The 27785-nt window shown below is 41.5% G+C and overlaps 1 protein-coding gene across 1 annotated transcript; it reads left to right on the top strand.

Annotated features, from left to right (window-relative positions):
• The first annotated feature begins 5060 nt into the window (after positions 1-5060).
• csk (C-terminal Src kinase) lies at positions 5061-26726 on the top strand. Its single transcript, XM_030789822.1, has 14 exons — positions 5061-5150; positions 5293-5406; positions 16610-16744; positions 17724-17837; positions 18160-18272; positions 19731-19950; positions 24428-24521; positions 24714-24779; positions 24976-25075; positions 25227-25317; positions 25540-25613; positions 25771-25966; positions 26100-26186; positions 26531-26726. Exons 3-14 carry the CDS (start codon positions 16730-16732, stop codon positions 26711-26713), a joined length of 1353 nt encoding a protein of 450 aa, XP_030645682.1. The 5' UTR covers positions 5061-5150; positions 5293-5406; positions 16610-16729; the 3' UTR covers positions 26714-26726.
• Positions 26727-27785: the final 1059 nt, after the last annotated feature.

The raw sequence follows: 27785 nt of genomic DNA, 5'->3' as shown, positions 1-27785 counted from the left end.
CTGAACACGCACAGATTCTTCTTTTTTCTTTTTCTTTTTTTTTTTTTTTGAACTGCTCTTTCGACATAAACACAAGAGAAGAGCAGAGGAGTGTGGAGACACTCCTCTCTTCTCATACAGTGATCACCAAAGCGGATCACTCTGGATATGTTTACAGTTTAAAGTTACAGTCCGTTCTGGCCGACCTCGGTCCCTGCTGGAGTGGCACTGTGTCTGTTTAATAGTGCTTCTTAACCCTCTGAGCAAAAGGAATGGTTTCTTATGTCACATCTGTTTCTCTACACTCGTTTTGGAAAGACACTGAATTTACCCAGTTGGTGAAAGAGGTTGAAAAATCACACAAACAAACAGACCCTTATGATTGGAAGAATGTGTACAGAAACACTTAAGGGGCTTTTTTTTTTCTCTGATGCACTTGGATCTGTCAATGATATTTTGGTCTCTTTTTTTTTTAAATTTTTTCTTTGACCACAGTTCAAGCTGAGTCTTTTCTGTGAACTCAGAGAGAGAATTTTGGATTGTCTTTAATTGTTTCCTTTCTGTCTGTCGGGAAGATGGTTCTGTGTTTCCTTTAAGAGGAAACATGGCTTATGAGGTCGTGCCAAAGTGATTTTCTGTGTTTTATAAACAGAGAATAAGGTATGAAGCAATTGATGAGACTCCACTTTTTTTTTTCTCCCAGAGTCACAAAGCGGAACCTCTTATTGTGTTATGATCAACATTGAAGACATGAATCGCTTTAAAAAGCTTGATTATTTTGACCTGTTTTTCTCTGGAGAGGTTCGATGTTGTAACACTCTTAAAATAAGGATATCTTCCTTCTGTAAAATAAGATAAAGAGGATACCTTCAAAGTGTCTTGTTCATTCTACCGTGTGTGTGTCTGAGATGTGAGCCTGGATAAACTGACTTCATTTTTTGGAAGAATGTTTTGTCAGAAATATTCGTTTCATCACCTTTGACTGGGTTCATGTAACAGATATTTTTTGAAATATCTTTTTTTTTTTTTCTTTATTCCAAATTATTGTGTTGACCACAAGCGACAAGAGGTGTTGTGTTTTATCACAGATTAGTCAGCTGTAATATTAGGTAGATAAATGCCTTTTTGTTGTTGTTGTTGACATGGTTGAGCTTCATCCCTTTAAAGTGCTAGCTAAAGCTACTAATGTCTGCTTTGTTATATTGATCTCTGTTGAATGCATAGATGAGAATTTGCTCTCACTTTCTATGTCCACTACAGAAATCCCCTTTGTTTTGCTGTATTACAGCCTATGTAAGGCTATAATGTATTACTTTCAAAAGTAGAATGGAATTGGTTTATACTTACAGGCTAAGTTCATGGAATATTTTTTTTCTGGTTACAGAGAGTGGCCACAACCTGACAAAGGCAATATGATAATTGTTTGAGTGCCCCCCCCCCATTTTATTTTCCTTGGTTTTTTTTTTGTTTTTTTTTAATTCATAGTTTGTAAGATTGGCATCTTGTGGGATATCTCCCTTCTCCCACTCTTTGTTAAGTCAAAATCAGGTACATAGCTCTCCAAAAGCTGAGCTTCAACCTTCAATCCAAATAGTTCTCGAAAAACATGAAGTGCAGCATCATTGTGATGTCACAGAACATACTGCTCCTCTAGAATTAGGAATTGACATAATTAATATGGGCATCATAAGGTCTCGCATTTTGAGGTGTTTGATAAGAAGAGAATAAATGAACGGCATTAAAAAACAAAAAAAAAAAAAAAGAAAGAAAGAAATGGGAATTATTGTGCAGATAGACACAGGATTCTTCCCTGGTCGGCGATACATTTGTATCACTATATACGAGCTACATTCCCTTGGGGCAATATTGGTTTTTGTTCATATACAATCATTTTTGTTTAATGTTAAAAAGTGTAGAGCAAGATGTCATTTTCATTAGATTTTTTTTATGAATATGTATATATTTCATTCCTCTTTAGCATCTTCTCAGTTTCCTGTGCAGTGCTGAAAGAACCACATCCTTTTGCCTCTGATCCTCAGAGAAGAATATTCAGGCAGCTTTTGTGACCGCTTCTTAGTTAGAATCAAACACACACACACCAGAGGGGTATTCCAGGAAGCAGGTTTAGTGAAAACTCAGAGTTAGTTAAGTCACAGAGAAGGTCGTAAATCTCCTAATAAAAGAGCCCTATGGCTTTGTTTTGCTAGAAGAATGAAGCCGTAGGGGTCTGCTATTCGGAGGTTTACTACTTTCTCTGTGACTTAACTAACTTTGAGTTTTCACTCAACTTGCTTTCTGAAATACCCTCCTGATCTTATCTGTTCAGTTTTCCCTGTTCTTCCTGAGCTCCCCCACTCCACTTCCTGGTTGATTTGTCTGCTGCTGGTGTTTGACAATGCTAAGGTGTCCAACCTGGTTATGTAGCTATACAGTTCTTCTGTTTAACAGTGTTCTTGCTGTTTCATTAGGGGCTAACAGTTGACCGGCCGTGTTTTGTTCTAGTAAACATGTGTTTCGTTTTCTATTGGCTGGGCATAAAATCACACTGTTTGTTTTGACTTGTATGTTGAATTGACTTGAAGTTTAGGTGAATTATAAACATAAGTAGGTAAATGGTTTACCTATATCCATTGAGGAAAGAATCATTTGCTGGGTGAATCAGGTGTGTTAATGTGGGAATAACAACAATCAAGGTAATAAGATATGTGATGTAAAAGACTCTACTGTTCAGTATTGTTCATTAACCCTTATTTTGTTTGTTTGTTTTTTTGTTGGTTCGTTCATGTTCTTGTAGCTCTGAAGTTAAGTGGAAATAGTAAAATCCCATTGTCCCTGTTCCCTTTGTGTGTTGCACATTTTTCAGCTCCAGTCTTGGTGGCCCAGGCGACTACATGCTGTCTGGTTCGGCCTGGCCCCATGGCACCTGATTCATCTCATTTAAAAAAGTCTGTGATGAGTGGACACTTTGGATCCGGTGTATTTTATGCATAGCTGTACAGTGTTGTGAGTTCTCAGGACTGGGAAACGGGGAAACGCATCTGTACACAGATGTTTCGTGGTCTCTGTTTTTGTGGGCCCACCCGACTCCACTTTTCAGTTCTAACCCAGGACTAGCACAACTCAACTGAACTCAGAAAGCACTGGTCACAGGGTTGCGGAGGAATGGATATGACTGATCTGTGCTGCTGGGTAGCTTCCAGTAATTCATTTATCTGGTGCAAGTAATGAAAAGGGACAGATAATCAGTTAAATTAGTTAAATCAAGGCTGCTCTTGGTGGGCAAGAACAGAAATATGCAATGCTCTTGGGTGTCAGTGTTGGGGTTGTAAAAGACTGGCTTAAAAGTAAATCTCTAAGGGCTTATTTAATCACCCCTCCACCCCTACCCCCCGTCCCGTCCCAGTAATGTGCCAAAAATTAGTTTTTGCTTCAACCTTTGTTGGCTTTCCCCCTTATTATGAGATGTTTGTGAATAAAGAGAAAAGCCCTGAACATGGGAACTGTACAGTGATACAATCAGACTTTTTCTTTTCTTTGTTTTGTTTTGTTTTGTTTTTTCCCCCTCTGCCCATTTAATGTTGCACGTTTGATCATTTTTATGTGACAGATTGTTCTTGTTTTTGGCATAAAGACTTCATATGTGATTTTTTTTTTTTTGACTCATGTCTGTGTGAGAGATATCCTGCACTGATGATATATTAATGTCCATTTGTGTGAGTGTGTCTCAGCGCTGCAGCTATGAATCCCGCATTCCTGTGTGTGATGTTTACACATTTGAGAAGAAAGACTGTGTACACTTATTGCTTAACTTAATACGTGAAAAAGGAAAAACAACAGATTTGGAGCTGTTACTGTCAACTTAAAATTTTCTTGTGCTGTTCTCCCCTGGTAATCCAGTGGACATACTGCCTAGCTAAAGTCAATTGACTAATTTCTTTAGATTGTTGGAGATGGCTCGCTATGTGACAGTGGTTAGTCTACGGTCGCCATAACGACTTGACCAATTAGGAACGATTGTATCTATCCTAAGCTAATAACCAGAAGCCCAGTGCCCAAGGTCCACAATTAATGCATTTGTCATTCTGTCTTTAACGATTGAATAATTTAAACAAAGCTTTTTGAGAATTCACTCACATTTATCACATGGTGGTTCAGCTTCATTTTGTTTTATTTTTGCTTTTGTCCCGAGAGTATACGAGATTCTATTTGTTTCTGAGTTATATATATAAAAAAAGTTGTAGAGCATTACATGAGATTAAACTATGGCATTGCAGTTATTTTTACAGCTGATCCCTAAACAACCACCGAGTGAGTGAATGCCAGGTGAACTTTTTTTTCCCTTCACTTGTGTGCTGTATGTCATCTCCTCAGTAAGATGGTGACAATAATGTGACTAACTGTTGGGAGACAAATGTGTAATTGATGCAGTGACACAAGAAATGAGCAAATGCAGAGAATGAACAAATGAAAATAAAATAAATTATCTTCTGAACGGTTGTGTTATTAAAAATTCATATTCACTTTAATAACAGCAGTCATTTCACTGATACATTTGTCATATTGCTTATTAATTGAAATAAATCTATTAAGTGAATTGTCTTAAATACGACGGGAACATAGCTTACAATCAAGTATTCTAATAGTTCAATTTCTCTTTTCATAGGAGAGAGTGCTGTGAATGCTATTTAGTTGGCTTTTCATCTTAATTGTTGCAATTCATCATTTGGCCACAGGCCGGCGCTCGAGCCTGCTATTACACGGTGCCTCGGTACGAGGTAAGAGGTGCGCCTAGTGAGTGAACGCATGCGCGTTGTTACTGGCAGAACGAAAGAGATCTGTTTCCTCTTCGGGGCCCTGTGAGATTGAACAAACGACAGCTGGAGTCTCTACGTCTGTTGCGCTTCCGTGCCGCTATTAAACTGGATGCTTTCGACCACTAACATCAGAAGCTCGCACCGTTTTTTTTGGTTCTTGCTCGCTGTAGTATTGCAACAACTACATCTCCTTAGTAGAGTCGACGCTGTTATGCCGAAGAACAGTCAGCGTTCGTTTATCAAAACGTAATGGCTCGCATGGCTTTATATCAACGGAATGGTTTGACTGTTCAGAAGCGTATCTGTTTGCACGACTGAAAGTGTCACCTTTACAGTCGCTTCACCTTTGAGTGGGAGGTGTGGTATTTTTTTTCTTTTTTGCATCGGAAGTTCTAACAATCATTGCTGCAAATTGCACTGCAACATAAGCTAGATTGTGCGACCACATCCGTACGGGTGCTCCTGACTACTGTTGACTTGGTTTTGTACCCATAAACAGACGAATGAAGATCAGAGGAGAAAGCCATTGAAAATCTCAGCCAGCTGCTCCATTCCGACATTTGTACTCGGAAATTATCACCAGCTGGGTCCTGTGCATCTCCAGTGGACACAGGTATTATGGTCCTTCAGTGATGTTACGTCAAGTGTGTTTTAATTTGCGCTTCTTTCATAGCTCATATCGTTGATGGGGTGAAGAGGGGGGGGGGGGGGGGTGTATATTGATTCGTGTTTCGCTTGACTTCCGTTAACCTCTCTCCGGTTATGTCATTTTCTAACAAAAATGATAACGTGTTCGTTGACAAGGAGATTTCATAATACATTTAGAAACATGTGTTGAACTCAATACAACTGTGCGATGTTGCTCACCCCGTGCGTCAGTTGATTCTGTGGGATGCTTTCACAACTCCTGAGGGATTTAGACAGCTGTACTGGAGACGCCCTCTTTACAAGTTATCCATTCCAGTTAGCGTGCCTTTATTATGTATCAATTGGGGTATCAGTCGCTCTCACCGCGGGGTTCATGTTACCGTTAGCCATACTCAAGAAACTCATTATACTCAAGATACTGTTAGGCATAATCAGGACACTCAAAACACTCGAGATATTGAAAGCAATTAGAGTTAGATTCTCGGTTCCTGATACGTTGTATTTCCTTGCCACTCTGAATTTACTGAACGAGGTACTGCACGATGCTGAAATGGTTATGCTGCTTTCTACATAGGAGTATCTCTCATTTGGTGTTAAGTCTGCTGTAGTCACTTGAGTCTGTGGAGTTTGGCTTCCTTTGTCTTGCTTTGATGTTTTAATATCATTTGAGTTATTAAGCTGAAAAAAAAAATCATTATGCCACCCAGAGACAAGCTCCTTTGGACTATTTCAACACTTGAGACTCTCGCTGGAATTCTGAAAATTTGAGTGGAGTGTGTTTCTGTTCAGACTTGCACTATTCTTCTCTCGAAAAAATGTGAGCAAGACGTTCAGTGAATGTGTTTAAATACAGGAAAATTCCATGATGTGACATCCAATACCAGTTGTAATTGCTTGGTTCTGAAATTGGCATCTGTTAAGAAGACCCGTCACAACGTAAGGAGAAAAAATATATAATACTAATTTATTTAATACCCCCCCCCCCCTCTCTCTCTCTCACTCACTCTCTCATCTCTCACTCTCACTTCCTCTTGTGTCTCTCTTGAGTCTGTGGCTGTGTCACTATGTCTTAGTGTCTCCCTCCTTTGTCATTTGCTCAGCTGCTGCTGCTCCCAGCATGATTTACTCTCAGAATAGTCACATTGTATGTTGGGGTGTGGGATTTAATTTAGGCTGTGGAGGTCCATCTTCAGTACAGCTGTCTCAGTGACACCATCTTGAGTTGCTATTACTGAGCCCCTGTCCTGCTATCCAGCAAACACAATCCCATCTATATTGTGTTGTGTTGGTGGAGATATGTACTCACAGGAAATTAATATAATGACATCAAAACAGAAGCTGACAAAAAGCATGAGGCAGTGGCATGGCTGTAAATAAACAAGAACATCTACTGTGGAACACACACTACAGTCATTTCAGAGGTGACGAGTTGGAATCGATCCAGTTTTTGCTTTATTTTATTTTATTTTTTTAAATGCCCATAAGGTTTTTCTAATCTTCTTTGCTGCAGAAAACTCAAAGGATCTATACGTGAGTGACTTGCACACTGAATGAGTCTTTTTTTCTAGTGGTAAAACAACTTCTCAGAAAGCAGGAAATGAGAGAGCAGAGAAGCTCAATGCACTGGAGTGAACCCAGAGTCCAGTGTATTGTTAGTCTGCCACATATGACCGTTGCTCAGATGAATCACATGATTGAATTCCAGATTACTCCAATATCATACTCAACAACAAAAGACTCTCTCGTCTCAACGCTGATGTTAGCATTAAATGCTCACTTAATCAGACCAAGCTCTATTGCGCTCAAGTATCTGAGCAAGTGAAAAGTTGCAGTTTTTTTTTTTATCCATCATTCCAGTTAAAGCAGGGTTGTGACTTGCTTTGCTTTATGTCATAGGAATAGTTTCTGCATACTCTTTTTTTTCTGGTTTTCAACAGACAATATCCTCTTTCATGATTTTGAATCTCTGGTTTCCAGCAAGTTCATCGTGCAGATGATGTTTTGTAGAGAGCTCTCTGTCGTGTTGTCTGTTCTACGTAAGACTGAAAAAATCCCAACAGTCAAATGGCCAGTTATTCAAATACTGGTCTACATATAGTAGCCAACGGCCGCATTGTGTTTTTGGAGCTGATTTGAATTAATGAACGAGCGATGGATCTAGACAGAGTAGCATCAGAAGGTCACTTCCTCTTACTGATTTTGTATGCTGAGCAGTGTTTCAGTGGCCGCCTGGAACTTGTCAAAGTTCTAGAAGCCAGCGTTTTACGATCAAGTGAGAGCGGCACTGTCAGCATCATATTAGGGTTATTGATTGTTTTAAGGAATGATTTTTTTCCTCAACGACCTGTCAGTTTTATTTTTCAGAATTCTCCTCAGCAGTATGTCACAAACCCAGTATTTTGAGTGTTGTTGCATTTTTGTTGGCTTTCTCTCTATTATTTCACAACATCTTATCTCCACTTTTATTTTCACCTCACCGTCATCACATTTCCCTCACCGTCATCATGCTGTCTGTATCCACCTGCAGTGAAAAGCCCAGTAAAGAATCCTCTATGATTTAACATATATAGTTTTCTAATTGCAAGAATAGAGAAATTCTTTTCTGTCTTGGGTTATTGTGAATTTTGTGAATGCTGTAGCGATCCATAAAACACAGTTCAGTCTTTATAATTTGATACATTTCAGGGATTGGCTGAGGTCATATGTTAGATGTCTTATCAACCATGTTTACTGAATTATTATTGCCCTTTTAGCTGTACAACTAACTAGCCTGTCTTTCTTTCTTTCTTTCTTTCTTTCTTTCTTTCTTTCTTTCTTTCTTTCTTTCTTTTTATAAGAGACCTCAGCACTTTGGACTGAATATGACTGTGGTTTATTTTATATTTGCCATAAACTGAAGTTCAGTGTATCTTGTTTGGATGCAGAGCCCTGTCATTTACGATGGGGTTTCCCCTGCTCTGGATTGGCTGGCTATTTTTTTTCCCCCTCTGTATTTTCCTGTTGGATTGAAAAGGACGTTGCGGTACATGGATAATCTTAACTTTTATAGGCCTTAGTTTGTGGTTTTTATCATTGAATATAAACATCGCAATTTGTTTTTCCACCAGTTAACTCCACATTCCAGTTCAGGCACTGTTGAAACGTCATTTGTATCATCTGAAGTCAAACTGTTTCTGGGATGGCCTTATTTGAATGCCTTTTTTTTTCCTGGTGATTTCTCTGTAAGTTAAGGTGGAAATTGAACAAGTCACATACTCCAAAGACAATGTTCAGCCTTCTTATTGTCCTCATCCCCCGACACCATTTTGTAAATTTTCACTTCCACTAGACCCAACCATGACCCATGAATGCCCTCTCACCCTGCTTATAATGTGAAAATGAATACTTCTGAGGAGACTGCGATTTGTTTATATTGTGAAAATGAATACTTCTGAGGATATCGCAATTTATTCCTTAGGCTCAAGCCAACTTCTACTTTCTCCATAATGTTTCATTTTACACATATACATACAGGGCTGAACACAAGGGGTTTTTTTTTGTTTTTTGTTTTTTCCCCCAATCTCGCGTAGAGCAGCTTGCATCACACAATAGTCTTTACAAAACGTCACTTCATTACGAACTTTCTGCAAACTAGAGATTTGAAATCATGAAAGAGAATATCATCCAACTGAAAGTCAGAGAACAAAAATATATTTGAAGTATTGAGAAGACAAACTGCGAAAGCAGTGGTTGGCTTAATAACAGGGCTGTTGCTGAGGCTGAGTGTGGCATGGTTAAGCAGTAGTGTGTACAGTGGGGTTTTTTGGTCCAGTCTCACTGAAAGTCTGGAGACTTTGCCGGTATGTTTGTCATGACTGTGTAATACGATCTGTCAGATTATTCTGAACCTCAGTGAAACATTCACAGCTGACGCCATATCTGGTTATAACGTGATGAGTGTTATGAATGGAGTTCGTATCACTCTCGACCAGGGCTGGTGCCACGTAGGTGGTAAACCTCTGTTTTGCAGTGTGTCTTTTGACAAGGTTTGATGGCCTTAAATGGATTACAGAGAGAGAGAGAGAGAGTGAGAGAGAGAGAGAGTTGGTATCTGTGTCATATGTTGACATGGCTGTGACTGTGTAGTCAGTGTAGCATTTGCACCAGTATCCAGCTGTTTCCCTCTGGCTCTGTTTTTTCCTCTTATTTTATATGTTGCCCCACACACCACAACATCTGGACCCCAACATTCTCACTCAGTACAGGATGATGAATAAAAAGCTTTTTTTCCCCTCTTATTTTCTCGTAAGCTTCTCTCTCCCTCTCTCTCTCTCTCTCTCTTTTTTGCCCTTTCCTCCACTTCCCTCCTCACAGCTGATTTATACAAAGCGACCCTTCCTGTTTTTGTTGGTAGTCTCCGGGCTGCCCCACTGCTACTGTAACAGCTCTGAAGATGACAGGGCAGAGCCATTCAACCATCAAAGGGAGCCAGCTTAACCATTCAGCCCAGAGGGAGTGGTGCGGGTGAGGCAGGCTGTCCAGAGAGGCCCCCCTGCCAAGGGCTGGTGGATGGATGGAACTTAAAAGGCATGAGGGGAAAAAGGGAAGGGAGGACAGATGGTAGTTATTAGTCAGGCTGGTGACATGCCATGCGCTCAATTTGCGGACTCATACGTCAAAACAAACGTGCTGACCTTAGCGTTGGCACAAGACCGTGGCCGTTACGGTCTCTGGAATGACTTGATGAGAAACTTCCAGAAACATCTGTTTACACCCTCACCGCAGTGTTAGATGCCGCGTCGCGCTTGGCTCTGGTTTCTTTATGGTAACTGTTCAACTTGCGATCCCTGAATGCCATACTCAGTCTACATCCGTCAGTGCCAGCCCCGCCCCACACATCAACTGAAAACGCTTGTCTCTTCATATTTAAATGACGGACTCTGTATTCCTGTCTCCTGTGGCACCTGCCGTTCCCGCTGACACGCAAATGCCACATGCTCACCTGCCAGGAGGAATCTGTCTGCACACTGTTCCTTTTCTCTCAAACCCTTACAGAACTCCAGCCTTTCTTCTCTCTACTTGGAAAGCTTGCTACTGTTGCTTTTTCTCAAACAAACAAGAATACTTTGTGTTGTGCTATATATGTATACTGTCTCCATTCTTCTTTAATACTTGTGCTTCACCTGTTTTCTTCACCTGCAACAAAAAACGTCATAAAGTAACAGTGCACCAGTCATTTGTTGTTTGGGAGAAAAGCACATATAGTAAAGAAAATTAGCTAATTCAGAGTTTCCTAAAAACATTTTCAAATGAGGTTCAAAAATCATTTTTAACAGATGTTTGAATCTTGTTATACATTTTGTTTTTGTCCTAAAAAGACGCACGCCAAAAATCTTTTGCTAAATCTTTCGATAGATGTTCTTACAAACAACAGAATGTAATGTGTTTTAGTGCCTGACTTCATCAAGTGCAAGGTTTATTTAGCTGTCTTTAAGATCGTAATTAAAGAATAAAACCAAAGTGGAAGAAGACAAACAGTGGCCAACACACCTCTCCCTTAATCCTTGAGATAGTAGAGAGGTCAGATCAGAGACTGTTGGTCATTTTTGTGTAGCATTTATGGGTTTCCAAACTGCCACTCTAATATGAGGGAGTGTTCTCACTTCAGAATGTACTGCGTTGAAATGTAAACACAACCACCGCCTCTCCAAATCCACTGTTTCTCACAGTGCCCCTCCTTATGCCCTAGACTGAAACTCTGTGTCAAAACTAATGTTTATGCATTAGTTTTGACACAGAGTACCTGTGATTTTAATTTGATCACAGTTTAGAGATGAGGGTGTAAGAAACACACTTGTTGTGCTTTGTGAGGAGTGTTTGTCTCTGTCGTACGCGGGGTGAGGCAATGGGAATGCTCGAATGGCCTGGGGACAGAATACCATGAGCCTGTCTGGTCCTGCCCCGGCATCCAGACATCAAGCAGATAGTCAAACCTTGGCATTACTGTTTCTCGCTCTCTCTCTCCCTCTCTCAATCACTCTCTCACTCTCTTGTTCCCTCCTTGTTCCCTCTTCTTCTCACAAACACACACACACACGAAACATTTAGTAACCTGAAGGAAGTGTCAATACACCTGTTTTTTCTCTTTCTTTCTTTCTTTCTTTCTTTCTTTCTTTCTTTCTTTCTTTCTTTCTTTGTCACTGTCGATCTATTGGAACAATGGGATTTAAAGGAAAGAAAAAGGTAATGCCGTCCCCTCTGATGACAGGTGTTTAGTCAGTCAGTCAGTCAATGCTTCGTTTGTTTAAACATCTAGTTTGCATCTGCACTGCAGTTTCTTTTGCAGCTTCTGCAGGAGTCACATAGCAATAGCAGGAGGGATCTCTCCGGAGATAAATGTCTGCACCGAGAATGCAACATTTGCTCACACACACACACACACACACGCACGCAACTCCCTTTTCGCTTTCACATATATACACACCCTAACAGAACTACAGAGCCAAAAAAGGATGAGGGCTTGGGGCTCTATCTATTAAAAAAAAAAAGGAAAGAAAGAAGTTGGTGAGGGGTGGAGATGTTTTCTTTCATTGGGGTCTCCACTGTGTGACAGCGCTGGTTAGACCTGAGCGACTGCACACACTGAACATAATCTTCTTCATGCACAAATGATGCACATTAGAGAACTTTACTGAAAGAAACTTTAGCTGATGATTATAATTGTTGCTGATCCTGGCATTGTGCTATTTTTTTTTTTTTTTGCTTCAAAAATCAATGTATTTTTAAACACACATACACATATTTATGTGTGTGTGTGTGTGTGTGTGCTTTTCCATATATATATATATATATATGTGTGTGTGTGTGTGTGTGTGTGTGTGTGTGTGTGTGTATATATATATGTATACACATGTGGCTTTGAGCATGTTTTGTTTGGTTGTATATTTCCAAAGCATATGTGGTTTCACTGCTTTATCAGTGTTCTTGAGCAGAGACTGAGTGGATCAGCGTGGCTTAAATGATGAAAGACACAAAGCTGCATCGCTGGTGTTCTTTCCTCCTCTATCTTCCAGCACATCGTGTCTCCACACTAACGCTCTCATTGAAGCCCATTTCCTGGTTCCTGCTGCTGCCCAGAGCCACAAATTAAACTCACAGCCGACTTATTCCTCTACCACTCATTCTGCATCACCCCTCTCTCTCTCTCTCTCTCTCTCTCTCTCTTTCTCTCTCTCACTCTTTCTTTCTTTTTTTTTTTTTTTAAATTAAACTCCCATTCATTACTTCATTCACTCATTCATTCCTCTGAATGTGGTGTCCAAATCCATTTAAATCCCTGATTACAGCTGAATAACAATCAAAAATGATCCTTGGATTTGACTGGGGAATGTTCTGGAGAGTGTTCTCTGCACAAGTCGAAGAGTAGAAGCTCGTTTTTAGTTTTTTTCGTATCATCCTCGGACTCGGTCTGAGGTTGCATTGCACAGTGGTGTTTCACAGAGTTGAGCATTTTCGAAACACTTACACCCATGAACAAAAACACACACTGTTGCTCGCACAGAAAAACACAGACCTGTTTACAACAGTTTGATTTTGTAAAGAAAAGCCATTTCTCACAACATTTAATGTTGGCTGTGCGGAGCTGTTCTTCTGTCCCCAGATCTCATGTTTCTCTGACGAGCAAATTCCACTTGGCGATATTGATCTGTTGGTTGCCATCAACCCATTTGAATAGTTCCACTGAAAGTGATTCTTACAATCAAATTCTGACTGAAGGGAATGTACATCAATGCCTATACTGATGGTCCAGAGACGTGTGTGTGTCTGTGTGTGTATTTGTTTCACCTCTACCAGGGGAGCAGAAATGGGTCAGTTATGGATCTGACTCACAAAGAAATTTTTCGGAGATTTTTTGTGTTCTGTTTGAGAGGAAGTCTAGGGTTTCACAATGAGCCTTCTAGAAACTTCTGCAGACCCTGCAGTGTTACCAGAACCGATGACGTTTTGAGCTGCTAAGCATCTCGTTGGTGTCCCATTGCCCGATGTTGTTGGCTGTCTTTTGGGAAGATGGCTGCTCTCATAGATGAGTCATGAAAGGTTCTCTTGTGAGAGGCGTAACCTCTGTACATGCATTCCCAAAGCGATGACATCATCATCCAAATGGAAGATTTGCCCAGGCACACCCCAAAACTAGAACTGTTAGAGAATGAGACTCGTTGAAGCTTAATTGGCAGACATTTTTTTTTCTTTTCTAACTGTTCTCTTTCTTGGAAGACTGGAAGAGTTTTTGGTTGTAGTGAGAAATCGTTACATATTCATCTTCATTTGAATGTCCATTTTGGTGGATTACACGCTGTTACATCATATTTCTCCTTTTTCAGACTGTTTTGTGTGTGTGTGTGTGTGTGTGTGTGTGTGTGTGTGTGTTTGTGCCTCTGAAATCAACCACTTTATTTGAGCCCAAAAGCTTTTAATGTTCTGTTAGTGAAACGATGTCTGTCACTTTTCTGAAACCTCAGATGCCCTCTGAGCATAAGTGGTGTGTCAGTCTCAATGGGCTGACTTTATCGTCCCCACACATCTGTACTGCAGTCTCAGAGTTGGACCCAGTCTAGCTGTTTGATTCCAAAAAGAAAAAAAAAAAAAGCACAATGCCTTGTTTGAGTGTTTGTGATTGTTGTACGTGACTGTTATGAAAACCATTCAGAGCTGTAATGAGATTACGGCATACATTTAAAAAAAAAAAAAAAAAAAAAATTGAGAATTTTTGCGTGCCTACGTCAGGATGGCTCCCCTTGCTGCGTGTGAGCATTTCTTCTGCTCCTGTATGAACCCAGTGAAGATGCCCAGGGCTTTGGTACAGGATAGCTGGAGTATGGTCATGGCTTGCGCTCCGAGCCGGAAGCAGCTGGAGAATCCCCAGAGGACAGTGTGTCCTCTCTATGCCTGGACCGCAGAGACTGATGAATATACCTTGGATAAAGTCCACATTTGACTGTGAAAATGCTGTGGATGGACTCCAGTTCCCAGTTTCCTTAGAGACTGGGTGTTTTCGCACTATGACGTTTTAGATGTATTAGATGTAGATTTTTTTTTTTTTTGGCCTATGCATGTTATGACAGATTGAAGCAAAGCCAACCCGTCGTGGAAAATGAAGATGTTAGTTTTGTCGCATTTTTGTCTTAAAGAACGTATTTCCTTTCGGCACATTCGTTTATGAACTGTCGTTGGATGTTTATTGTATCAGTTTACTGCGTTCGTTTATGAACTCTCTACTTTTCAAAAGGAGAAGTCTCAGTCTCCTCCCACTCTCTACCACTTTGACCCGACTCGTGCCGTCACTGTGTGTGCGCTGCACCGCCGTTTAAATTTAGGATGTAGAAGCAATGGCGGAAGTGTGTGTTTGGCAGAGGAAGTGTCTTATATCCTCCACTGCTCTGACTCCTGCGGGGTTTGGGTAGGACGTGGGTCGGCCTCTGTGTGCCTTTCTCAAACCCAGCTTCTCCAGCTCATGCCCCTGGCCTCTCATTCATCACCTCCCTCACAGCAGCACGCTCATTCAGGAAACCGTCTTCGCTTTGGGCATCTCGGCGAGGATGTGACCTCATAACGGGGAATGGTACAAGTTTTTCCAGCTCAGAGTGTTACCGTGGCAACCGCGTGGCGTGCAAACACTAATCCTGCAGTAGAGCATAAAGTTTGTTGTTGTTGTTGTTGCTGTGTTAAAATGAAGGAAAAAGGTTTTGAAAGATGGGGGACTATCTTAACACTAACAGGCCACTAGTCACTACATAGTGAGGATTTCCTCTTCGGCCACAAGAGAGAAAAAGCCACTTCCACCACAACATGAAGGCCATGGCCGATTCATTTACTTACAGTGGCCACAAGACAGATGATACTTCAATTTTAGATTTTGTTGAAATCTAAAGCGTTGAAGAGAAGATCTCTGTTACCGATGTTGAAGCTTTATCTTAATATTCAGTTCACTAAACCAACTCTTAACAGATATGAGGTGAGAGAGAATGGGAGGTTCTCTTAAATTACCCAGAATTCTCATTCAGCTGGTCTCCAAACAGATGGAACCTCAGAACAGAATATTAGAGTAGGAATGTCCTTCACACAAATGGTGCTAATGGAAACTAGAGAGAAATGACTGACACTGAGGCTGTGGCTTTTATCAAGTTTCTATTTTTTTCTTTTTTTTTTTTTTTTGAAGGGCTGAAAGTTCACAGCTTGACTCTAAATAGCTGTTCGCAGGGCGGAATGGAAACATGAAGTAGTTGTACAGAGTTTACAGTGTATAGTGGAAAAGTAGCCTATTACATCTGCAAAAGTGAGAAGGTTAAAAACAAATTTCTTAGTTCTCTTTTTCTCTCACAAGTGGGCTTCCAGTCAGTCGACTGATTTTGCATAGGATAGCTTTAATATACAACTTTCATATTACGCACAGTTCAAATCTACCAAACAGAAAGGCACCTGCCAACTTCTCCTGTGCACGACTGAAGCCAAATTCTCGTGCCTTCCTATATATGCACCAGGCCGGTGTTTGGAAATAGACAAGACGTTCTCTGTTCACACTGAGTGTTTATCAGCCATTTTACAAACCCGCTCAGCCCACTTCCTGTCTGAGACATCGGAAAATCTCACAGCAGTCACTTCCCCTTTGAACATTCGTGTGTGTGTGTGTGTGTGTGTGTGTGTGTGTGTGTGTGTGTGTGTGTGTGTGTGTGTGTGTGTGTGTGTGTGTGTGTGTATCTGTGCGCCACTTGTATGCGTCTGCATATGTGTGTTAGGTTCTCTCGCTTCATTTCCCATTAACAAGACATGTTCATGCTTGATGAGTTGCAGGATGTGTCTTCTCCCTCTGTGATTGGTTGATTGGACTTCCAGCTGAGTATTAAAAAAAAAAGAAAGCAAGCAAAAAATACATATATTTGAAAGCTTTTTTTTCAGTGTTCCTTATAACCTAGCATTTGTCTGAACATGGTTCTCTGTGAAAGTCCTTTAGAAAATGACATGTGGTGTAATGGCACGTTTCTGATCAGTGTAGTCTTCTGTCTGTAATGCCTGGCTGTTAATTGACTGTGTATTATCCATTTGTGTGTGTGTGTGTGTGTGTTTGTGTGTGTATGTCTGTGTGTATGTATGTGTTACATGAGTGTAACATAAGTTTTCCTTTTTGTCCTCAGGGTGTGTGCTCAGCTGGCGTCGTGGCATTGGCAGTGTGCCGTGGACCCGGTTCTGATGGTACTGTGTGACCCGGGCCAATTGTGAGAGGACAGCTGTACCCTCCCATTGTATCTGTCAGCATGTCTGGCCTCCAGGTGAGACAGTCTCCGTTAATAGTTTTGTTCTATCACCCTCACAGTGAACTCAGGGGTAGGCAGACCTCTTTCTTGTGCACTGTAACTTATCTGTTCAGTCTTTATGCTCTAAAAACACACACCGTGAAGGTATCTCATGCGGAATTTCTCAAACACATAGCCAAAAGGAGCAACGGCCAATAGCAGTGTTTCTTTTAACTTCACCTACTGGACAGTATAGAATTTTGGCTTTGCTACCTGGTTAACTGAGGTATAATAAAATACAGTATACCCCCTAATTCACCTCATTAAGATGGGCCATCTAAATAGTGGTCTAATATTACAATAGGATTCAAACAGAATCTTGCAGAAGTCTAGCCCTCAGGTAGGAGGATTTCTTAAACCTGACTGTGGAATCAGGAACTCTGGAAATCCGTACTGTCTCCTCTGGCATGCAGTAGTGATAGACCAACTATAGCCCTGGTCTTTAGTCCAATCCACAGGATCCCCCTGTCCTGCTTATCTTTGTGTTTTGCACTTAATTATTCTAGCTGATTGAGCTAATTAAGGGTTTTATGAGTAGTTGATTAGTGAAGTCAGGTGTGGTACTGCAAGGCTGAAACAAAAATGCACAGGGCAGGAGGGTCTGGGGGAATGAATCAAAAACCAGTGATCTATAGCAAGGTTCTTCAAATCCAGTTCTGGAGGGCCAAATTGCTGCTGGTTTTTTTGGTGTGCTCTCCTGACAATTAGAACTTAGGTACTCACTTGGAAACGGGTTTGTGTACTCATTGGACAATCCGGTGGGTTGATATGAAGACAAGCAGATGTTCTCTCCTGTGCTGGATTTGGAACACCTTTACCTCAGAGCACTGCAACACAAGCAGCTGCATTTATGGAATTTTTTGAATCCACATGTGCTGGTGTTCTCTCTGAAATCCACCAAGCCACCCATTAATTGGTTCTCTCTCTCTCTCTCTCTCTCTCTCTCTCTCTGCAGACAATCTGGCCCCCTGGCACTGAATGTGTGGCCCGGTATAACTTTGCTGGAACAACAGAACAGGACCTGCCTCTCTGTAAAGGAGACGTCTTAACCATTATTGGGGTCACTAAGGTAACAGTCAGTCATTACCTTGGCAACACAGATAACGGGAATGATTCAAACCTAAGCGTTGAAGAGAAGATCTCTGTTACCTGCTGATGAAACCAATGCCCTCATCGCATTGTTTCCTGAAGTAACAAAGTAGATCCAATTAGATAAGATGCAAGAGTACAAAGAAACATTTGTTTTTGTTATTAAAATGGAACAGAAGGCAAATTACTGTGTCTTGTGGGGTTTTTTTTTTTGTTTTGGTTTGGGTTTTTTGTCATCTAAGATCTTATCCTGTACTGTTCTTTACACATTGACTTTTCTTTGGTGATGTTCTGTATCACAGGATCCAAACTGGTACAAAGCCAAAAACTCAGTTGGACAAGAGGGAACCATTCCAGCCAACTATGTCCAGAAAAGGGAAGGGGTCAAGTCAGGGGGCAAACTTAGTCTCATGCCGTAAGTCCATGCAATTTCCTGCATGTGATTGTTATGTCTATTTGTGTGTGAATGTTATGTCTGTGTGTGTGTGTGTCTGTGTGAGTGTGTGTGCGCGTGCACGCACGTGTGTGTGTGTTTTTATGTCTGTGTGTGGTTCAGGGTCTGACAGCATTGTAATTATTTCCCGTGGTTTACAGAGAAGGTTTTTCTCCCAGTCAGTCCGAAATCTCAGCTTGAGTGTGTGTTTGTGTGTTTATGTGTTTGTGTGTGTGTCTGTGTGTGTTATACTTAGCCGTGCTGTTTGAGTGTGAAGATTATAGTTACTATGTATTTTTTTGTGTGTGTGTTTGTGTGTGTGTGTGTGTGTTTGTGTGTGTGTCTGTGTGTGTTATATTCAGCCATGCTGTTTGAGTGTAAAGATTATAGTTATTGTGTATGTTTTTGTGTGTGTGTGTTATATTTAGCCATGCTGTTTTAGTGAGTCTGAGGACTATGAATGTATGTTTGTGTGTGCAAGTATCTTATATTTGCTTGTACTGTTTTAGTGAGTGTCTATGAAGATGATATTTATAGTGTGATTATTTTGTGTGTGTGTGTGTGTGTGTGTGTGTGCGCGCATTGTATTTAGATCTACTGTCTGAGAGTGACTGAATATGAAGATTATATATTTAGCATTTAAGTTTGTGCAGGTGTGTGTGTATGTTATATTTGGCCATAGTGTCAAAGCATAAAAATTTTATATTTAGAATGTGTGTGTGTGTGTGTGTGTGTGTCTGATAGCATCATAAAAAACACTAACTGTGGCTATGTCTGTAATAAAGCATGACTGGCTTCCTGTTCAAATGATTGCCGCACAGGCCACAGCGGCCTTATTTGAATCGGCTCCACAGAGCGCTGGGGTTTAAAATAGAAGAAGAAAGTGGAGAATTAAACAAATCGGTCTGGGCACATGAATAGGGGAAATGGAAAAAGTCCATCTCCTGGCATCTGATATGCAAAAAAGCCATATTTATCGGGGACTGCAGTTCATCTGAGAGAAACTATCTGTCATTCTTCAATTACTCACTTTGTCATGGAACATAACCCGTCGTTTAGTCAAACCTGATGTTTTTAATATGATATGTGTGTGGGGGGGACACATGCAACTGGATATAAGCTGTAGGAATAGACTGGGTGGTAATGCATGGCACCTCTTTGTTTGTGCGTTGAATTCAGTGCCTTTTCTGTATCTCAGTTTGATTGCGAGATACTGGCTGGATGTTTCTCATACCACTGAAACCACATGCTTTTTCTTGAACCCAGTAATTTAGCTCCACTCTCCGTCTGTGTGTGTGTGTGTGTGGGTGTGAGTGTGTGTGTTTGTGTGTGTGTGTGTGTGTGAGTGTGTGTGTGTGTTTGTGTGTGTGTGTGTTAACTACCCGCCTCTGCTGGTCTCTAAATATCGAACGCTGACAGCTCTCTCCCGCTCTTTTCTAGATGGTTCCACGGGAAGATCACCAGGGATCAGGCGGAGCGGCTGCTCTACCCGCCGGAGACGGGCCTTTTCCTGGTGCGCGAGAGCACCAACTACCCTGGCGACTACACACTGTGCGTGAGCTGTGACGGCAAGGTGGAGCATTACCGCATCATCTACCTGAACGGCAAGCTGTCCATCGACGAGGAAGAGTACTTTGAGAACCTCATGCAGCTCGTAGAGGTGAGCACCCCCCCACACCTGACCCGACCGCACTCCTAACCCACCCCCGATCGATCTGACCAACAGGCCGCAAAGACTCAGAGACCTAGAACTTCAAATGAGAATTTTAACATCACCCAAATAATTGTTTTGCCGCTTCAGCCATGAAGGGCTTACATACAATGCATTTTCCTTTTTTTTTTTTTTTTCTGTTCTGTCCCAGCCTTAACACGGCAGATTAAGTTCGCTGACTCGTTATCAAATTCATAGATGAAACAAGAGTGTTGTCTATGTGCCAGCGCGTCATCTCGTCTGGAACTACTGAGCTGTTTCAGATGTCCATCTGCAAGCACACTGAAATACGGTTCAATTGTGTGTGAAACAAGCCTTTTCTTTCATCTGTGCTCCCTCCATTTTTCTTCTCCTCCGCTCTGTCAGTTTACTCTCTGCTACACATTTAGAGACAAAAATAGAAAAACAGGAAGCTGGTAAGTACCCGACATGGGCCTGTGGACACAGCGGTTGTTAAAGTATTACACCAGAAACAAACCCCTTCCCCTTTCTATGCAGCGCACAGTAGCAAATGAGGTCAGCAAACATTTCCCAGAATATATCAATGTAGCAAAAAAAAAGAAATCTATGTTTCTTGGAGAATATTGCATTGAAGATGACGTTATTTTAGGTTGCGTGTTTGTGACGGTGACGTTTTGCATCTCCTATTTTGCTGTATCTGTACACTGTGTCACATTCTGATTTTTTTTTTTTTGTGTGTGTGTGTTGCGTGCGTGCATGTGTGTGTGTGTTTATGGTCTACTTGAGATTAAAAAAGTGATAGGAACCAGGGTGTGCTGTTGGGTAGCAGGGTGGTAGAGGGTTCTCTGGGAGACTAAAGACTGTGAAATGCTTTCTGTCACATTACCATTACTAAAGATTAAGGATTAAGATTAAGATTATACCATGATCACTTAATATTCACCTTATCGCCTCACTCAAAATCTCTTTCTGTTTTGGGTGTTGGTCTGGGTCTCGCAAAGACACGTCATTGGGACTCTGGGTGGTACTGCAACAGCAGATGTAATATTTAGAGATTTAAAGTTTAAATTCAAGGTTTTAATTGTTTAACATGGTCTCCCTATGTCACATATGCACCTTTCCTTATTTTTAACAAATATACATCTTTTCATTCGGTGAAACTTTACTCCACTTGTGCCACGTCGCCTTTGAACTTGTTTTAAATTCCTTTGAGTGTAATGTTTGGGCTATCCATACACTTAAACTATGAGGGACCATCTAGCACTTTAAACACCTCCTTCACATCAAGCAGTTTCCACAGAAGAGGAAGTGAGACATATCCATCAATTCAGACGGCAATCTTACATGCACCTCATTTCTATCAACTTTCTTCATGATAATACTAATAACTCATAGAAATCCTGTTGCACACTAGACCATATAGAGGAAGCACTGCACATTCTGTAAGCTCAACTCAACTCTATGTTTCATCCAGTTTCAGTGATGTCATCTCCATGTTAACAGACTCTCTTTACTTTGTAAGCAGAACGCCAGTTATTCATATATAGGAAATGACATCATGCAATTTCAAGAAGAGAGGCTTATATACCAAATGGTACCCGCCCAGTTCAGATTTTGTCATCTTTATCATAACTACTCTAAATATCCTGCAACATATTTTTAGTGTCTTGCAAACATCCTCTTTCCCTCCTCATGACATAGATGCAACACACAGACCATAAAACACCTAAAACACAAAAACATGCCTCGTCTGTACTGCTTGGCAATTGCTTCTTGTAGATATATTTATTTTATGCAATCTAAGTGTGATATTGTCACTTCTGAGAGTTAAAGAATTTATACATTTCATTAACTCGTTTGTTTATTCATTCACTTATTCATTGATATTATTATCTATAATATGTGGCTTCTCTGTAATTAGTGGTAGGGTTGCAGCTCTGGTTTTGGAGAGGTTTAATTGGTTGGGTGTGTGCGGTAGTCATTGTGAAGTTTGATTGGTTGGCTGTGTGCGGTAGTCACTGTGAAGTTTGATTGGTTGGCTGTGTGCGGTAGTCACTGTGAAGTTTGATTGGTTGGCTGTGTGCAGTAGCCATTGTGAATGTAGTGTGGTTGGATTAATTGTGGTGCTGGCATGTGCATTTCCTCTCTTCTCTCTCAATGCTCTCTTCACAACCAAGCCTCTGACTGAATACCACACATTCCTTTGTTTAATTTTGGTCTCTTTCTCCCTCTCTCTCTCTCTATCTCTCTCTCTCTTTTTCTCTCCCCTCCCTCTCTCTCTCTTTTTCTTTCTCTCTCCCACTCCCCCTCACTCTCTCTCTCTCTCTGTCTCTCCTTCTCCCTCACCCTCTGCCCCTCCCTTCATTGACAGTTGAGTGTAGTTCTAGCAAACTCCTTCAGAAGGACTATGGGGTTGCATTCAGATAGTGCTGCTCCAGCTCATCCAGACCAGTTAGGGGGGAGGCATCTTAACTGACTCTTTATGGAAGCTAAATATTGATCGTTCGCTGCAATAAGTCATTATCTCTCACTAAGGATTAAATTACATCTGCTCCGATCCTGCAGCCAGTGAGCACGACACAGTCCGCATTGTCTTTAACAAGAAGAACATCAATAAAATGTGCGAGAACATGTCTGCTGTTTGATATTTGAACTGATGTTAATCGCTGCCGTCTGTAACTCTGCCGCTCTGCAGATCTTGTTGACTTCCTGTATTCTGTAGCGGTTGTGTCGTGAGCAGAGGGACGGTGCGTTTGAAACTGTGTGCATGTGTCAGTCATGGGAGGTTCCCCCTCTGAGAACCGCAGAACTGTAGTGCTGAGGCAGGATCCATTAGACTGATTAGACTGAAGCTGTTGTCCGAACATTGGGACCGCACGTCTTGCCTCTCGGGGTGTATGCTGTGAAGAATGTAGCTAGAGAAAATACACACTCCAGCTTGACTGGATTTCTGTTTTGAATAAGATTATGCATGAATATCTTTAACCCTCAGCAAATTTTGCTTGCATGTAAAAGAGAATTACAGGCTTGTTTGTTTCTGATTGCAAATGGTTGCTGTATAATTGTTGGTTGGTGCAAGAAGAGGGCATCGCTTTGGGTTTTTGTCTGCCAGAGCACAACTCGATTTCGTTTGCCGCCTCTCGCTGCCGCGTTTACACGACAGTTCCTGGAACAGGAGATGAGAACAGGAAGCGATGAAAGGGAAGTGTGAACACAGGTTCCAGATCATTTCACCTGCCCCCCCCCCCCTCGCCCCTGCAGAACACGTGGTATTGTCGATACCCCTTTTCAGTTCTGCAGAAACATTAAGGAAGTATTTGCCAAGTGTGGACTTGTACGGCTGAATTTAAGGCTGAATTTAATGCACCTCTTTGTCGGAAGAGACTGTCCACCATTTTTGTGTTTGACTGCCCTCTGTTGGTGATGTATACACACATCCGTTATAACAGGCCACCTTTCAAGTTTCATTATTACAGTTATTATCCTATCATTATTTTCATAGTAGTGGTAGTAGAAGCAGTTGTAGTATTTTTGTTGTTGCTTTTGTTAATAATAAAAATAAGAGTAAGAATGATATCAACTTCCAGACATATGCTAATAACCAGGATCTCACAGTAAACTGTGTAACATAAAGCCAAAAGTCAAATTGGTCCAATAGGAAAACAGTTTGAAACATTTGTATTGGAAAGAGTTAAGCTCACCTCAGGTACAAAATCTGCAACGAGACGAGTTGCAAACACTTGCAACCTGCAACTGTATGCACCAAGAAACGTTTTAAAACTAGGGCATTCACACCAGTGTGACAAAGTGAATCAGGAACGGGCATTTTCAGAAGAATACTTGAATCATTCTTTACATGACTAAGTTCATGAACACTGACTCTCGTAGGTCTAGCTACATCTACTTATATAACCTTTAATATAGCTGCACCGGTGAAATGGGCAGAGACATTGAATCTTACTCATTCTGATAAATAGACAAAATGACTGGCCAATAAGACACAACAATGCTCCTGACATAAAGATTCTAAAAACCATTTGCCACTGTGAATGTCTTGCAGCTCCATTAGGTGGCGTAGGATTTCATGCAACAGGATAATTCACACTGCTGCAACACCTCACACCCTCAGCAACAGTTTCATCTCCTTTTCTCGGAACTGGGCTTTATAAATATTTCTACAGTGCAAAGTTAGAGACTTTCTTGCTGAACACACTTTGAAACATTCACATTGGGCCGTGTTGACTTGTGGTCTGATGATATCCAGCTAAATGAGAAACCCTGCCTTGCAATACACTCCTCTGTTGATATTACCAATCCAGCATGGTCTCAGATATCTTTTATATATCACTGAAGAGCTCAGACTACATGTTAGCAGACAGTCTTCTTTATGAATTTAAACAGTGTTTTACCTTTTGCTCTCAACATGTCCATGTTGACCGTGTTGTCTCGCTCTCTGTCTGGCTAGCACTACACCAAAGATGCGGATGGACTGTGTACCAGACTCATCAAACCCAAACTCATGGAGGGGACGGTGGCGGCCCAGGATGAATTCTCCAAGAGTAAGTTCTCAGGGAACTCGGTCTCCTCGCCTGTGGTTTCCTGGTGGCATCCTGGGGTGGAAGTGTTGAGAATGTTTTCTGTTTTCCACGTGAGCTTAGGATGGGCACAGGCCAAGTGGTTTATAAAAAACCAATAATGAACAATTTTTCCAGTTCCAGCTTTGTGGTTTGTAACGGTTCTCTTTCCCACAGGCGGCTGGGCAATCAGCAGAAAAGAGCTGAAGCTCATCCAGAGCATTGGAAAGGGGGAATTCGGAGGTGAGTGCGTTGGCTTAGTTTGGAGAAAGAGCTTCTGTGAGTTCTACTTGTCTGTAGCAATATTAAGAAAAACCTCTCTCTCTCTGTCTCTTGCTCTTTCTCTCATTGTCTCTCCCTCTGGTTCTTTCCATCTCTGGCCCCCTCTCTTTCTCTTTCTGTCTCTCTCTCTCTCTTCCCCCCCCTCCCCCCCTCTCAGATGTGATGGTGGGTGACTACCGGGGCACTAAAGTAGCAGTGAAGTGCATCAAACATGACGCAACTGCCAATGCCTTCATCGCCGAAGCTTCGGTCATGACGTACGCTCCCTCCTTTCCCTTAAAAACATGACCAATAGTTTCCGATCTATATGTTTAACATCCACAAAACGTTTAACCAGATACTTTTGGTGTTGTAAATGTTTATAAATATTATTATTTGACATCTGTCATAACTCTGTGTGTCTTATAGGCGACTGAGACACAATAATCTGGTGCAGCTTTTGGGAGTGGTTATGGAGGAAACTGGTAGTCTCTTTATTGTCACTGAGTACATGGCCAAGGTGAGTCTCAACCTCAGGAATCTGGGGGGGGGGGGGGGGGCGACGACAAGTCTTCTGTGTTCTACTATGGCACAGACTCTGAGCTAAGAAGACAGTATTTCAGATGATTTAATGTTTTTTTTCCCCCACAAAGCACACAGTTCTAATTTGTAACCCTTAGTTAACATATTTATTAAACATTTTTCCTTTTATAAAACACATGAACACCCTGTCTGTCCACAGGGCAGTTTAGTGGACTACCTACGCTCCAGAGGCCGGTCAGTGATTGGTGGAGACTGTCTGCTCAAGTTTTCTCTGTGAGTCGTTATTCTGTCTCTCCTGGCTATGATTCGATCGAATAAATCAATATCTGTCACTCTTCAAAGTGATTTCATTGTTTTCTTATCTTTTATACTTAACACAAGCAAACTCTCTTTTTTTCTTTCTTTTCTGTCTTTAACTCTTTCTCTGCAGGGATGTGTGTGAGGCCATGGAGTATTTGGAAGATAATAACTTTGTACACAGAGACCTGGCCGCACGGAATGTTCTGGTGTCAGAAGATAACATCGCTAAAGTCAGTGACTTTGGGCTGACCAAGGAAGCATCATCCACACAGGATACGGCCAAACTTCCTGTCAAATGGACCTCACCTGAAGCTCTTAGAGAAAAGGTGCTTGTGTTTCTGTGTGTTTGCATGCACATGCATGTGTTTGTGAGTGAATTTACATTTGTGTAGTCATGGTTATATGTAATGGAAGGCTTAAATAAAACTCACTGATGGTCTCATCCTGTTTCTGGAGCAGAAATTCTCCACTAAATCTGACGTGTGGAGTTATGGCATCTTGCTGTGGGAGATCTATTCCTTTGGCCGTGTGCCGTATCCTAGAATCGTGAGTACTTGGTCGTCTTCACTCTTTGAAACACTTTGTAACATTCTCGTCTTTGACTGTGAAGGCTCTCGGTCAACTGCATCGCACCTTGACTTCCAAGCACGGCTTAATAGCCGAACTCAGTAGTGCTAATGCGTGTGTGTCTGCCAAAATTAGTGCATTATTGCACCAGAAGAGGGCACTGTTGTCTACCTAATATCTCTTAAAGTCCTGCCTTAGTCAAGTCCTGGCTTTCTATATAATTCCCAATCAACTTTCAGTGATTCAGATATTCAAGCCCAGCAAGGTGGTGTTTTGCTTTGGTTTACAGACTTGTGACTCTGGTGATTGTTCTCTCTCTGCAGCCTCTTAAGGACGTGGTGCCACGGGTGGAGAAGGGCTATAAGATGGATGCCCCTGACGGGTGTCCTCCAGCAGTGTACGAGATCATGAAGCTGTGCTGGACGCTGGACCCTGTGGCACGGCCCAGCTTCCGAGTGCTTAGAGAGAAGATGGAACACATCCGAACCAGTGAACTCCACCTGTGAGAAGAAAGGGTGAAAGAGAGAGAAAGAGAGAGAGAGTGAGGGAGAAAGACAAAAGATGACAGGTGAACATGCCAGAGGACTTCCCCGTTCCACACCAGGATTGTAGATTGTACATACACTCTGAAACCAGCGTCTCCTACCTAGCCGGCAGACCCACCAAATCCACAATGCCCTGTTTACACCAAACGGACCAATCATTTTAGATACTGTACATTCATGGGTTTTTTTCTCTCTTTTTTTTTTTGCATGTGTGTGTTGACTCACGTTTGCTTTCATTTCTGTTTTTCTGTGTCCTCTTAAAGTGTAAGGATGAGGGAGGCTGGCCTTCTCTGTATCATCAAAAGTCTCTTTTTTTTATCCACGTCTCCTCCTTGCCCTTGAATAGGTCCTTCATCCTTCATTGACTAATGCTGTGTGTGTTTATTCAGCCTATCTTAAGAGCCAACCAATTTACCCCTCTTGGGATCGTTTTAGTTGTTCGGATCAAATGCGTTTTGAATTGGGAATAGGGAATTGTCCCCTAGTGTCACCATGTCAACGCAAAAAATCCATGCTCTCTTTGACCTTGACTTTGATTTCCACACGCCTCTCTCAAGCCAGCTGTATGTGTGTGTGTATGTGTGTGTGTGTGTGTCTGCGCGCGTGAGAGAGACGTGGAGTTTGGACATGGATTCAACAACAATCTATGCTCCATGTACTGTAGTGCCTCGTATCAGACTCCAGGGCCCTTTGTGACCAAACCTATTTTTTGTTCAGACTGTTATTTTATGCCTTTTTAAATGTAGCTTATTTTCACGTTGCCTTGCACACCTTCGTTAAGAAATTCGATTCAGTCAGCAGGATCCGAGACCAGATATAAAAGACAATTCTAGACTATTCAATGATGGGGCATTGTTTTACACAAGCAAAGAAAGTGTAATAGAACTGGAGAAGCATTGTGAATCTTGACAAAATAATAATATGAAAAAGGGAAAAAAAAAGAATGTCAGGGATCTTTTTAGTGACAAGAGTAAAGAAAAAGAACCATGAGGTAAAGTGAAAACAGGAGACTCATAATGTCTGAGATAGTGAG

Source organism: Chanos chanos, chromosome 1, assembly GCF_902362185.1.
Source record: "Chanos chanos chromosome 1, fChaCha1.1, whole genome shotgun sequence".
In the NCBI taxonomy this organism is placed as follows: Eukaryota; Metazoa; Chordata; class Actinopteri; order Gonorynchiformes; family Chanidae; genus Chanos; species Chanos chanos.
The sequence above is the reverse complement of the archived record's forward strand: the minus strand, read 5'-3'. Positions and strand labels throughout refer to the sequence as shown.